The sequence below is a fragment of the Ahaetulla prasina genome, chromosome 3 (genome assembly GCF_028640845.1).
Source record: "Ahaetulla prasina isolate Xishuangbanna chromosome 3, ASM2864084v1, whole genome shotgun sequence".
Classification (NCBI taxonomy): domain Eukaryota; kingdom Metazoa; phylum Chordata; class Lepidosauria; order Squamata; family Colubridae; genus Ahaetulla; species Ahaetulla prasina.
Genome location: NC_080541.1, coordinates 108,522,859 through 108,538,399, shown reverse-complemented (window position 1 = coordinate 108,538,399; position 15,541 = coordinate 108,522,859). Strand labels below are relative to the sequence as shown.

At 37.5% G+C, this 15,541-nt stretch overlaps 1 protein-coding gene across 1 annotated transcript in view; it reads left to right on the top strand.

Annotated features, from left to right (window-relative positions):
* NRG2 (neuregulin 2) overlaps positions 1-15,541 on the top strand; it is a 287,139-nt gene that overhangs the window by 259,899 nt on the left and 11,699 nt on the right. Inside the window, exons 7-9 of the mRNA XM_058176612.1 lie at positions 6,052-6,154; positions 12,808-12,931; positions 13,492-13,619. Coding sequence (XP_058032595.1) covers positions 6,052-6,154; positions 12,808-12,931; positions 13,492-13,619 — 355 coding nt within the window. The remainder of the gene's footprint in view (positions 1-6,051; positions 6,155-12,807; positions 12,932-13,491; positions 13,620-15,541) is intronic.

Genomic DNA, 15,541 nt, shown 5'->3' with positions numbered 1-15,541 from the left:
TTTCTCCACTGGTACTCTAGTCATTGCTTCTCCATCTACCAGAGATCCTGAGTAAACCAAGGAGCCCCTGAGACCAGACTACTGAGGGAAATCAGATCAAGTCTTTGGCTGCTTCCCAGGTCCTAGAGATCACAAGATAATGGAACAACCTCTTAAGTCATTAGAGAATACTAAAAATTCCCTCTGGTATCCATCTGGCTCTATTACACATCTGGAATGGACCATCTTAATACGTACATGAAACAATAGAGAGAAATCTCATCTGGATCAGGAACTGATCTGATTACCGTAAAGATCTCAGTTTGATCTCTTTGATATCCAAATCATACAGTTGATCAGAAGTACAGTAAGTTCATATGTGTGATTGGGCAAGACATTATTTGGGGCAAGCCATGGTTATCACTTCAGCCCTTCCAGACTACTTCCTTCCAGCCTTTAGAAATTGAATTCCTCTGCACCAGTAGTGAAGGAAAGTCTAAAACAGTCTGGCAACAAGCTCCAGACCCACTAGAAAGAATCTTTCTGGGCAGCAGAATGGCTAACGGGTAAGTACAACCCTCACTTTTTCCATATTGCCCAGGTTAACACACATTACAGTTAAGGATCATGGTGGCGCAGTGCTTAGAATGCAGTACCGCACGCTATGACTGCCAGCTGCCGGCTGCCTGCAGTTTGGCAGTTCAAATATCACCAGGCTCAAGGTTGACTCAGTCTTCCATCCTTCTGAAGTTGGTAAAATGAGGACCCAGATTGTTGGGGACAATATGCTGACTCTGTAAACCACTTAAAGAGGGCTATAAAGCACTGTGAAGCGATATATAAGTTAAGTGCTATTGTTATTGCTACACCCTGACATTCCTGCAGGAAAGACCCCTGATCATAGGCACAAAATCCTTCCCAATTATTGCTGCTAAGCAACCCAAACTTTGGAAGGGCAGTTGTTGGCCTCCCTTCTGTGTGACAAATACCCCCCTCCCAAAATATCTCCCAAGACTAGGGGGGGCACTAAAATGTTCTTTCTCTCTTCCTCCTCTACAAAGTCAATAGCAAGTCCTCTAAACAGGATTATCATGTCATAGGACCTACCCTACCTTTCCCACAGACATCATCAGTCAACTGAAGGCTAATATTTGAAAATTCCACTTTCACCAGCCTCCAAATCATTTTCCATTTTTACTTCCATTTCATTTTCTTCCTCTTTCTCATTTACTACCTTTCCCACACCAGCCCTATGTTCACTTGGGCTGCCAGGATCCGGATCTCCTCTATTTTTTCATTCCAGAGGGACCATTCATCAATACCTTTTGCCTCTCCCTTGGGAATGTATTAATCTACAGCAATCTGATATTAGCAATTTGACAAGATTTGTCTCCTCCGCCCCCTTGATTTCTGGCCATGGCAACTACTCCCTTCTTCCCTAGCCATGGCAACTGAAAGAATAGCTGTGAGATGTTTCCATTAATCTCTAAAGGAATGAATTTGTGATACATGAAGGTTGAAATACAGACAGATAATAAAATTGCCAGAACAAAATATGGCTAACGGCCCGTAAAATAAACAAAACAAAATAAGGTTTTAAGACCTGCAAGAAATATCTTCCTTTTTTTTTCTCACCTTAAAGCACTAATCAGCAGTAGTCTTCCTGGTGGTGTGTCATTAAATAGAACACAGTGAACAGAGAAAAGAACAGAAGTTATGAAATGTCTTCCAGTTGCTTAAAAATTACTAAGAGTTACTGACATAAAAATATGAACTATAGCAATCATCATCAGCTATGACAGTGGAGCATCATAGAAGAAGGCAATGTCTTGCCCTTGCTACCACACAGCCTTACTGACAAGTAACCCAGAACAACACATGGCACTTGCAGGATTTAAAAGTGGAAAACAGTCCTCTGATTGCTCATCTGCATTTAAGTTCATTTTGCTTCAAAGACTCAGGACTATTGTAAAGTATTTCCAATATATAAAAATGTGGTATATTTTGACTGTTTTTCTCTAACACAATTTTTTCTGTCTGGGAGAATTAGGGATGGCACAAGATTAAATAAGTCTGCTTTAATTAATTATGAAATAAATCACATTTTTTTCCAGATGTATTTAGGAATAGTCAGAATAAATTAATATTCTTATATACCAATCACTTATTTGCAATGCATTCCAATACATATATACTCAAAGCAGTTCCAATGAATTGACTGAATAAAATAAAAACAGCTGACTTAATATAGAATCAATTTTCACAGTAGCATCTAAAGAAGCATATAATTTAGGAGAATATGTAAGAGTCAAATTACAGGTGTAATATGACTTTTATTTAAACAGTAGACATCATGTAGCAATTTGTTGCATATCTGGCACTTGCTGCATCAGATCTGGGGACAGTATTGGCAGCAGTCAGCTAATACTAGAGCAGAGTAGAACTGGGGTAGAAGAGAAGTCTTGTTTTCTTTTTCCAGTTCTCATTTCCAGTACTTGCATTTAATTTATGTATACTGGAATATTTCAGCAGGTCAAAATAGAATTTAGAAAAAGGCATTAAAGTTAGTTTAAGACATCTTTTTTCTTTACTTGGTTCTAACTTTCCATTGAATCTTAATTTTCTCAATATAAGGTAGGGTTTCCTTTTAGATTCTTAATGATAATACAGTTTTATTTATATAGATATGTCCAAATAAGGGAGCTTGGATTCATATTGTGACATAATAATTCATAACACCATCAGCAGGAATCCCATGATGACATGCTAATCTTGCTACTAGTTCATATGGTTTTTATGGGCAAGAGCCTTCGAAGAAAAATGGAGTTCACCCTGCTTTCAAACATATTCTGTTGATGTTTTAAAATGGACTGCTTACATAAGAGCATTTGGATGTTCAGTTCTCCCAGACACCTTATTTCCACCTTCTGCTCTTCAGTGGGAGGAGGTGATAAGGCTTGCTTTGGAGAGTATCAGATTGTTGAGCTTGGCCAATTTACTGTATTGCCTACTCCTTGGTGCAAGCCCATGAAGATTCCTTAGAAGGAACCCCATTTTTGATGCCGAAGCAAAGGGGAGGGGGTTGTTGAATTGATGGATGAACCTCCTTTTCCTGCTTCAGACTATACATTTTTCTCTTCTGTAGCCATAAGAACTCTGTTATATGGGTTTGCACATAATATTTAATTATGCCTTAACACAGAGTTCTGTATGCTCTTAAGAGAAGGTGAGAAAGGTAAATGTAGTGATAATCTATTGATACGTTTACAGAATTATATTTAATTCAGCTACCTCTATATTTTGCCTGTTTATGTGCGTGTATGTGTTTGTGTGTAGGGAGAGAGAGAAAGAGAGAGAAAGGAGAGACAAAGGGGGATACAAACGTGGTACATTCTAAATGAAATATATTTAATTTAATTTCACTTATTTACAGTAAAAATACATATACAAAAGAATTTGATAATTACACACAAGCAACTGCAAGATAGAACAAACTTTAAAATAATAGTACCTTCTCTTTTAAGAATTATGTTTGATGCATAGTACAGTCAGAGTAATTCATAGAATATAGCCAAAACTTGAAATATGTACTGTATTGTCCACATAGCTGACATTCTCAGATCACTTGTAGACCATTCCTACAGCTTAGCAGGTGATCACAGTTCTCGTTTTTGCTGCCTCCTAAAATATATCTAAGGGAACCCTCAAACTCTGCTGCTGTTTCAGGTGGAGATTAATGGAAAATTAGCTTCTTGGGCTTCTCAATTTCTTGGCCTCATCCAACCAATTATTGTATGCAGGCAGTAATTCAGTGTAATATGAATTTAATGCCAAAGAAACATATTGCTAGCTGACATCCACTAATTAGTTAATTAGTCAAAGATCTTCAATAAATAACATGTGGAGTACAGTAAACATTTACAAGTCACTACAGTTTAAATGCTGGGAAGTTAAGCATAAATTTCAAAATGTAGTTCTTGAGATATGATTCAAATTACCATATTATTGTAGTTTTCATTCTTAGCCCACCAAATTATTTTAATAAGATAATACTGATAATACTGACCATTCATCAAAACAACCAAAGCTACCTCTTTGTCAGATTTTAGATTTTCAAGAGCACCTTGTGTGAGGGATTATATATTGTGTCATTATATATATTTATGCAAACACATAGTGTGGAATGGATCTTTATATAGCCATGTCACCACCTAAACATAATAGAGACCCAAAGATCGGAGAAGTTTAAAGGTTTAAAGTGACATCAAAATTTGAAGAATTACAACAAAATATATATATTTAGGAAAGCAAAAATCCTTTCTAAATGGGTAAGTGTTGAGGAGCACTTCACACTGTACTTTTTGAATCTGGTCCCACTTATTTATATTGAATTGTGGAACTGAACTGATTAAAACGGTAAACAAATAAAAGGTCTAGGAGAATAAAAGCATCTTTTCTTAGCACCAAGCTAGACTATGAAATCAGAAATCTGTACCCAGGAAACTAGCATAACAGTTTTTTCTATTTATACCTGTAGTGTTTGGGACATCTGGGGCTATCCAGTGGGAACATTATTGCCCAAATCTGGTTCACATTGTCACAGGTAACTTGGTCCCATAGTCTCAGAGCAGGAATAAGGTAGAGGTTTCAACACAATCTAAATATATTTCAACAGTCGCTCTCATTTAAAACTTTGACTTTATTTCTTTGCTTCTTTATTTAATTTTAAACTAATTTGTTTTTCTGGCCTTGTAGAGCAGTTAAATATAAAGAGGGGCTGCTTTAATGAATCACAAATAATTGCTAATTCTTGTAGTTATATATTATCTGAAGTACTTCTTCCAAATCATTTTCAAACCATACATAGTCTGAATAGCCAGTTCCTAAAAAGTGCTATTCATTATTTAGGAACAGTAAAGAATTAATTGTCACTGAGTATCAAGCCCTTTGAGGCAGACAAATTTGGGAAACAAGAACCACTTGGACTCTGGCATGATCTTTATTGCTAATAGACTAATGTAACAGAATCTTGAAAGCCTGCCAAAGGAATTAACCAGAAATTACACCTAACATAACTAAGATGGAGTTACTTTGAGGCTCTTTCTCATGCTTCTCCCCTCTCCTGGGCCAAGGAATGTTTTCTCTAATATTCCTTCCTCTTTATTCCCAGGGTTTGCTAGACATTCCATCACAATGAGTTTGGAAATCTAGAAAATTGGCAGGAACTTTATAAACAACCAGAAGATATAAAGGATTCTTTCTCATCAATATCTTTAATTAGCTTAACCTGTTCTCTTTCTCACCTCATCCACTAGGAGAGTCACTAATATATTTTCCTCCCTTGTCTTCAGGGCAAAAATAGAGATGCATATTTTCTTATATTCTTCATGCACTTCTACTGTGTTGGGATTACATTGGCTGCCACATGAATTCTCATATGGCCTCCTCCCTTCCTCCTTCAATTGAATAGCAAAGAAAAATATTAAAAGAGGCAATGATGATGTATAGTCTCTTCTGTTGTATTCTGAGCATGGATTCCATGTTTCAGTTTCTGAAACTTCTCAGCACTATCAGAAAGTGGCATTAAAAGTAGGGGACATTAAATTGAGCTCAGAGAGGGCAGAACAGAGGAAAAATGTCTTTTGGTTGCTCTATCAACCAAAATTGGATCTCAACAAATATGTTCATTGTGGTTCAATATACAGTAATTTTTCCGTAATATCTCAGCCAAATACTTAGGAAACAGCAATTGAATACTTCTAAGAGGTTCTAGAAAATATTCCCAATACAGTATGAGGTTACTGAAAAACACACAGGAGAGGGCTCAGAAAAAAAGAAGCCGGAGTAAATATTTCTTGTTTTGATTACAGGGATTAGAATGGAAAGGAAAGGTTTGAATAGAAGTCAAGAAGAGCAACAATATTAAAACAGATATAAAACTCTACATTCTATCTCAGGAAAATAAGTAGATAACTTCCAATTTCTACCATGGAAAGTTGTAGTTGTATCTTCAGAATGCAATTATAATTTGAGAAAAGAATTAATTGTTAATTATTTTTATGTCCTTTACAGAAGCCGAGGAGCTGTATCAGAAGAGAGTTTTAACCATTACTGGGATTTGTGTTGCATTGCTTGTTGTGGGAATAGTATGTGTAGTAGCTTACTGTAAAACCAAGTGAGTGATTTTATTTGTTAATTTTAAAATTAATTTAATGCAATGAATACAATAAAAGAAAAGAAAAAGAAGGGAAAGACCTAAAAAAGAAAAAAAAAGAAAGGAATTAAAACAATTTGGAAATATATGGGCATAGTTTATAAACAATCTCAAAAAGGCGCAGTTTATGATTAAATGATTAAAATGGATTAAAAGTTACCTTAATTGTTGGTGCTTTAAGAATCAAAGAAAATTAAATTTTAGTTTTTTAATACCTTGCAAAAGAAAATTGGTCAGCTAACAAAAATAAACTCATATTTCATATTCATATTTCATGTGGAACTGACATATATTTTGGAAATACAAGCAACAAATAAGTGGTAAAATTATTTGGTAAATATGATTGGATTATTAAGTAAAATCACAAGACATGTAACAGTTTATTTATAATCATTCCAATGCAATTTATAAAAGTTCCAATGAAATAATACAGTTTAAGAGGAGTATAATACTATGTATAGATTGTCTTTATTATCATTTGTTCATGACTTGCCAAACAGTGTTTGAAACAGATGTTATTCTAGTGAGAATTCTAAGTTCATAGCCTAATTTTTTTAGGCTTTCAGAAGGAACAATTTATTTATTTTATTAAAAAACCTATGCAGTTGCCCATCTACAAAAAGAAACTCTGAGAAGTGAACAAAATAAAAACACAGTATATTAAAAAGTTATAACAATAAACAGAATGACAGCCCTAATAAAACTCATCCATCAACCACTCCATCAATCTCCTGGTCCCTGTGCCTGGAGGAAAAACTGGCTCTTTAAACCCTTTCCTGAAGGCCAACAGGGCCAGGTTGGGACCATCCATATATCTTCCATAAAGCAGACATGACAAAGAAAGCAATTGTATCTGGTCTCAATGTTACAAAATATTGAAATAATGTAGGATTCTTTGAATGTTATTGAAGACTATAGTTTATGAGATTTGATGAGCTTTAAAAATATGCCTTTAACTATTAACTGAAAATTTGTATCATTTTTATAGTGGCAATGTTGATTAACCTAAAAATACCAAGATCTGAGAAAGATATAATTCACATTTTAAGTCAAATGTATGTTCTTTGAACTTCCTAATTTGTTAAATCCTTTGAAGAACAATTATATATACTTCTTCAAAATTTGCAGAGATGGTCACAAATCCAAACGTGTACAAAACTATATGTTAAGGAAACACACATCAAAATGTCTATATAAATGTCAGGCAAAAAAAATCAGGAGCCTTTGTAAAGTTGCAGCATAGATTTATTCAAACCTATACATGAAAAGCTAGTCAACTAATGGTCAGCACTAAATTGCTGCTAGATAATGGTCACTGGAATTCAAGGGGGGCTGGACTTGGATCTCTAGTGGCAACACAAGGACTCTAAAATGATGATGTGTTTAACTCCACCTCCCAGCTCTGCCTGTACTTCTCCTACAATAAATGAAAATATCATATTTATATTTGTTTTGGATAGCTGTTAAATATAACCCCCCCCCAAGCACATCCTAGATCTGACCAACCACTGCCTATCCAACACATACTTCATCTATAATGGACAAAAATACAAACAAACAGAAGGAGCACCCATGGGATCACCCCTCTCACCTGTCATTGCAAACCTCTACATGGAACACTTTGAAACCCAAGCTCTAGAAAAATCTGATCACAAACCCAAACTCTGGCTCAGATACGTAGATGACACCTTCATAAACTGGCCACACAGGAAAGAAAAACTGGACAACTTCCTCATACACCTCAACAGCCTACACCCCAAAATACAATTCACCATGGAAACAGAAGTTAACAACCAACTTCCCTTCCTGAATGTCTTAGTCTACAGGAAATCCAATGGCTCCCTAGGACACACCATCTACCAGAAGAAAACACACACAAACTGCTATCTGCACGCACTCTCACACCACCAGCCAGCACAGATCAACTCCGTAGCCAAGACACTCATCTCCAGAACAAAGCGCTTAGCTGATGAACAACACCTAAAAACCGAACTACATACTCTCACTAACGTACTAACATCCAATGGATTCCAAAGAAATAAGATTACCAAACTAATCCATAAAGAAACCCCCACTAAAATCCAAGACAGAGAACAAGAAAATGGCAAAGCCTTCTTCCCATATATAAAAGGCACCACAGACAGAATCAGCAAGATCCTCCACAAATACAACATCAAGACAGCATTCTGCACAAATCAAAAAATATCCACCATCCTAAGAACCTCCAAAGACAAAATTGAATTAGAAAATCAAGGAGTATATGAAATCCCATGCACCGCCTGCACCACCATATACATCGGACAAACCAACAGAAGAATAAGTGCACGCATTGAAGAACATAAAAACTCAGTCAAAAAAGAGGAACCAACTTCTTCCCTGGTCCAATGCCTTAAAGCCACAGGAAATAAAATTGATTTTAAAAAGACCAGAACTATCGCCAAAACTGAACACTTTAATAACAGAATAATCAGAGAAGCCATCGAGATAGAAAAATGCCCACACTGTATGAATAAAGGAGATGATACCTCCCACCTACCAGCCATTTGGAAACCCACCCTTATCGACAAACGAGTCCCTAACATGAGGAATGACACCAGACCCACACCCACGAGGGCCACACAGCATGTCACCACACACATCCACACAGAAAGCAGACTCAAACCCACACCGATGATGAAACATGGCCACGGACCAGAAGCCAGACCGCAGCTGCATCATTAGACGTTTCAAATTCCTCCAATCCATACATGCAGCAGACTGACACCCACCATGAAGATGTAGCATGACCACAAACGAGAATCCAAACAACAGCAATGCATCTCACCAACTCAAATCCCCCTGCAACTGAGACTAACCTGAGCACAACCAAGCCCCCACCCAAACAGAACACACCCCCATCCAATCAGAGCACAGTCAACCCCACCATCCAATCAGAGCACAGCCAAGCCTCCAACCAATCAGAACACAGCCAAGCTCCCAACCAATCAGTTCAAACCCCCATAGCAGTTAAAAGGAAGAAACAGCTGCGATCACACATTGCTCCTAGAAGCATGAAGCTGAAAACACCAGGCTGAAGATGACGAATGAGACTTCATCGAAACGTCGCCAAGACACTTCCAATTTTATGTGGGAGAAAACCCAAATAACCAAAGACCTACACACACACACACACACACACACACACACACACACACACACACATATATATACACATACACACACACACACACACAGAGAGAGAGAGAGAGAGAGAGGCTATGTTAGAATTAGTCTGGTGGTTCAACAGACTAATGCAGTCTGTTATTAACAGCAGCTGCTTGCAATTACTGCAGGTTCAACTCCCACCAGGCCCAAGGTTGACTCAGCCTTCCATCCTTTATAAGCTAGGTAAAATGAGGACCCAGATTGTTGGGGGCAATAAGTTGACTTTGTATATAATATACAAATGGATGAAGACTATTGCTTGACATAGTGTAAGCTGCCCTGAGTCTTCGGAGAAGGGCGGGATATAAATGCAAATTTTAAAAAAAATTCCCAGGAAAACACATCACAGACTCCTGTTGAAATTAAATTGCCAGTTGTATTTTGAAAAATCAGAAAAGGAATAAAAGGAAATTTTGCACCATTTTAACAACAGTCTAGTGGTTAAGGCAACAGGCTAGAAAGCAGGAGACCATTAGTTCAAGTCCTGCCTTAGCTATGAAAGCCAGCTTGGTGACTTTGGGCCAGTCACTCTCTCTCAACTCAACCCATCTCACAGGGTTGTTTTTGTGGGGAAAATAAGACAAAGAAGGTCTACTGTATATTTCCACCACCTTCGAGTTATTTGCAAAAAATAATAAAGGTGGGGTACAAATACAGTAAATAAATAAACTACACAAGATGTGGGAAGAAAACAGAGATTAAAAAGGGAAAGATCTTTGGATCTATACAATACTTTTTTTTTCACCTCAGAAGTAATGATATGACCGCCACAGAGCCTGTATCAGAAAGAGCAGCTTTGTATTCTTACATAATCCCTATCAATTAAATATGCGATTAGTTTGACACTTGGAAGTTAACAATTGCAAAACACAGTGCATCTATCACAATAATCTAAATTAAAATCTATAATACATGAACATTAGGCTAAAACAAATTAAGGAAAACAGCAATTTGAATATTAATCCCATAATCACTGTTTTAGACAGTTAAGATCATTGCCCTCCAAAAGTCCTCTAGAAGAGCTCAATTTTTAACAACTTCCAAAAGTTTAAGAACAAAGAAGCAAATCCAGTCTCTGGAGGGAGACTGGTCCACAAAGCAAATGTTCCCATTGAGAAACAGCCTTTAGAGGGTCAAACATTCTTGGGAAAAAATGCACTCCGTTTTCAGTGCTGATATTCCAAATTTCACAAATATGTAAGAAAGACAGGCAGAGAGGAGGAGAAAAGTAGTTTAGGACACATTTTAATGTTCAGAAGAATTGGCTATTAATATTACCTTCTAAGGAAATTAAAGAATAGTTTCTTGTTAATATTCAATGGATATTGGTATTAATATTCAGTGGAAGCATAAGAGAATGAAGTATTTATCATCCAGTTTTAAAATTCCTGTGGAAGTTAACAAATGAATTAATCAGTCTTACAGAAAAGGATATTATTACCCTTGTCATCATATCAAAGATCTTAGGAATGGTTGCAATGATAAAAATTTGCTTCCAGATTTTTTTAACAATGAGTTCCCCTCTTATCAATAACTGGTAGAGATAATTGCAAGATTCATTTGACAAAATAACTCAACCCAGGTTATGAATTCATTGACATTTGTAAAACTAATTAAAGTTTAATGTCATCCCTTAATATAAAGATGTTAAATGTAGTAAAATAATCTTATTTTCAGGGCTGAAAAAAATCTAGATTTACTTTGTGCCATCCATTAATTTATATACTTAAAGAAATTCTGTTGTTTCACAAAGGTTCTTTTAAAATTTTCTGTATGATTCAAAACGTTTTACATGCCGGTTATTTCCTAATGACTTAATTTAATACATGAAATGTGCAGTTTAATCCTATGTTATCTGACTGATCATCATTTCATTCTTTATGTACAAAATATGATTTCATATAGAAAACTAAACATACACATTGATAGGAAACATCTCCTGTTTCAGTATTTTCAGAACTATAACATCATTGTGATATAACTTTTACCTAAGTAGAAACAGCTGTGAAACATGACTAAATTTGAAATGCAAATTTCAGCTCTTCTAACTAGATATATTAGTAAACTATGGTTATGAAATGACTCCAATAGAAAACAAAAGAAAACATGGTGTTCATAAATAAAAAGAGAGTCAAGATTTGAATATACTTATAAATAAACAAAATAGCATTTCGTTGTACCAGCTAATAAATTAAAAGCAAGCTAAAATGCAGTTTCAAAAGTATATTTGATGCAATATTCGCTTATATATAAATTATATGTTATAACAAAATATAAATTTAATATTGGAAATGTCAAGACTCCAAAAAGAGTTTCTTTGCAATATTAGTCATGTATGCATACAGAATTATTCTGTAATTTTGTATTATGTAATATTTTTAAAAAATCAGCTATGAGCTACTAGAAGATTATTGTGCTATTTGTGAAAATTATAAATTGAATTTTTTTCTAACAACCGCTAAAATAATATTGAACAATATTGCAAAAATACAGAGGCACTAGATTTGTGGACTATTAACAGTAAAAGATCATTGGGCATTAACTTCTTTAGAGATTAGTGGAATTCTACACTAATTAGTGGAATTCTAAATTTAGATACAACTAAATTTATTAATATGACTAGAAAATAATTATATATTTCAGAATAAGATCCAACCTTATATATTTTTCTATGGTTTAATTATTATTTTTATTTTATACTTTCAGTATATTTTTTTCTTCATATATTTATTGTTTAAAGATATTAAAAATTATTATTAAACAGAAAATTAGGAGTGATATGTGAATTACAGAATGAAGACTTTCTTTATATCAGAACCAAAACTCCAATTTACGAAATCAAGACCAAAAGTAGAAAAGCATCAAAACTATTTTCCAGCCAAACCATTCAGTCTAGGGTCCCCAACTTGAGAGGATTATATAGTCCAGTGATGGCGAACCTTTTTGGCACTGAGTGCCAAAAAGGTCGCCCAGAAACAGCATGTATGCTCATCGGGGCCATGCTCCAGAAAAGCCAAAGTTCCGGGTTCTAGAGTGCATGCACCCAGATGATCAGCTGGCTGGCACGCACCAGTTCTTGGCACTGCCGGGCACGCAAAGGGATCACACTCCGGAAAAGCCAAACTTCTGGGTTCTGGCACACATGCACAGTCGACAATCAGCTTGCCAGCACGCATGCGCACACCGGTTTTCAGCACTGCTGCGTGCGTGAAGAACAGTTGATTGTCACAGGTACATGCGTGCCAGAAACCCGTAAGACAAACAGACAAGGTTGTGCGTGCCAGGCAACATGGCTTCATGTGCCACTTTGGGCACGCATGCCATATGTTCGCCATCATGGATATAGTCCATCAGAGTAAAACTGGTCCACTGCTCCAATATGAATACCTTACAATGTACTTATTCTTCAGAAAACAGAGAAATCGGATGCACAATCATTTGCGGCAAAATATGTGTCCAGCACATCAGAACAGGAATCTAGCGAATGGCCCTAGCCATCCTCGGCTGGACCCTGAGGAAATTCAGATGGCTGATGTGAGTAACATTTCCTAATTCCCTGTGTAAAGCCTCCTGAAACAGCATAGAAGGCAGAACCAGAACCCTTTTTAGACCCATCCTCTGTTTACAATTCTCCACTTCCCTTCCCTTCCCCTTCCTCCTCTTCATTCCCCCACCCTCTTTTTCTTTACTTATCTTTCCCAAAGACAACTCAAGCCAGCTTCTGCCACTCAGTACCATTATGATCAGAGTTGGGGGGGGGGGAATACATTTGCAGGAGAATTTCGTGAATCTTTAGAGTACCAGAGGCATCAGCCTCAACTACTGACAAATGTGCAGCCTCTCAGTGAGAAAGCTGCACTTGGATTGGGCTCTTAACGTTATTTGAAGAGAGATCACAACATACCACATAAGAGACCTATAAAATAATTTCATCTTTTAAGTGCTGCTTCATTTCTTGAAGCTGTGAATCAATCTGACAATGTGAAGGCTTTGGGTGGCTACTTTAACGTTTTTCTTAGGTCTTTAGTCTTTGTGCAACAAAGCTCCAAAAGTGAAAAAGGATTAATATCTATGAACATGTGTCTTTTCCCCAGTATATATCTAAAAATGTTCCTGCTACTGAGCATGTCATAAGAAGAGAAATAGAGACCACCTTTTCAGGGAGCCATTCCTGTTCACCATCACATCCTTCTTCCACAGGAACTCCAACTTCAAGCCAAAGGTATTTCATAGCTCAGATTTCTTTTTAACCGCTTTGGGATAGATATGATCAGAGAACCATTTAAATAATGATGCACAAAATTTCTTCTGTAAATGTATTTAGGAACCTGACATCCTGCATAGCTTGGGCCTCCTGAATCTCTCAATTCAGTCATCATTTTAACTTATTTTAATTCTATCTATATCCAACCTTTCCATTTGCAGAATATATGAGGCAGAACCAAAAATAAAAACAAGAGAAGGCTACTTTAAAACATATAAGCATTAGGGCACTGCAGTAGTTTAACTTTAGCAATAAAGAGATATAGAGAACGCTTGATAGAAGGGAATACAGAAAAGTATAACTCTTTCCTGCCATGTACTAGTTTTTGTCCAGTATTTAACAGCCCAGTTATGATAAGCTTAAGAAATCGAGTCTTCTCTTTCTTTTCTACTACTCAACCTCAATTATATCTGTTGGATCCGGGGATGGAAGAGACGGACACAGCTCTTTCAGTAACAACAGCTCTTTATTAGTAGACCAGTACAGCCCAACAGACTGCTAGTCTGGAAGTGTCCTCTTTATATGGAGGGCTGCCAGACAGCTTAGCCAATGAGATTCAAGTATTTTCCTGCCTTTTTGGAGGACCTGAGTGAAAACTATAGCACACTCCTTATATGGTATATAACACCCCTCCCCTCCTAGAATAACATTACTTTGAATAATTATGTACATATTTACAGACATAATCACACAGGTAGGCGGGGCTGGTGCAAGTCCTAGTTGACCTGCGCAGTTCAGTTTGCTCCTGGGCATCAACTTGAGTGGGTGGATTAGTTGCAGTCTCTGAACCCGCCAATGGAACCTCCTGGAACACGTTGCTGGACGTGGTAGGAGGTTAAAGGCCCAACCCTTCTGGAAGTGTTTTTTTTATTGTTCACACTTTTATACCGCCCTATCTCCCTAGGGACTCCAGTGTGTGCTGGAGTCTTGGTTTCACAGGTGGGCAATCAAGCTGCACAATCGGGTTTGACTTAGTATTAGACATTTGCTGTGACAGTTTTGGATAGTCAGAGTTGGATTGAGTTTGGTCTGGTGTGCGAAGCAGAGAGTTTGCAGTTCGGCCCCGGAGTTGGTCCAAGTGCTGACACCACAGTTTCATGTCCTCCAGCTCAACTTTGTAGAAGTGAGGACCAGATTTTTCCACGATCGTGCCAGGAATCCAGAGGGCACCACCGGCATAATTGTGGGCATAGACCAGGGGTAAAATGCTCCCGGATCATACCGGATCGTGCGAACTGGTAGCGATGGCGATAGGTGGTTTAGAGAACCGGTAGCAATAATCCCTGCCCCCACCCACCCACCCATGCCCAGCTAAGCCATGCGATCATCAGAGAGTTTTTTTATTATTATTTTTAAAAGCATTTTTTCGGCTGAAGAAAAAATGCTTTAAAAGTAAAAAAAAAAGCCTTTGATGATCGCACAGCTCAGCTGTGTGCTAGCCAAAAAATGGGGGGGAAGTCCGTTTTTCCTCCCAGCAGGCTTCCCTGAAGTTTCCCTGAAGGCTGCTGGGAGGAAAAACGGACTCTCCCCCGCCCCATTTTTTGGCTTGCCCAGCAAGCCTGCTGGAAGAGGAAACGGACTTCCCACCCACCCCCACCCCGTTTTTTGGCTTGTCCAGCAAACCTGCTGGAAGGGAAAACGGGGTGTGTGGGGGCTTCGTTTTTGAGAGAGAGAGAGAAAGAAAGAAGGCAAGGAAGGAAGGAAGGAAGAGAAGAAGGAAGGAGTACAAACCTGGCACTAGACGCAGCTTCAGAGGATAATCCAGGGCTGGAAGGGACCTGGAGGTCATCTAGTCCAACCCTGCTCCAGCAGGACATTGCTAGTGAGTTTCTGTTGTTTGATCCCCCAATCACATAGCCACGCCCACCCAGTCACATGAA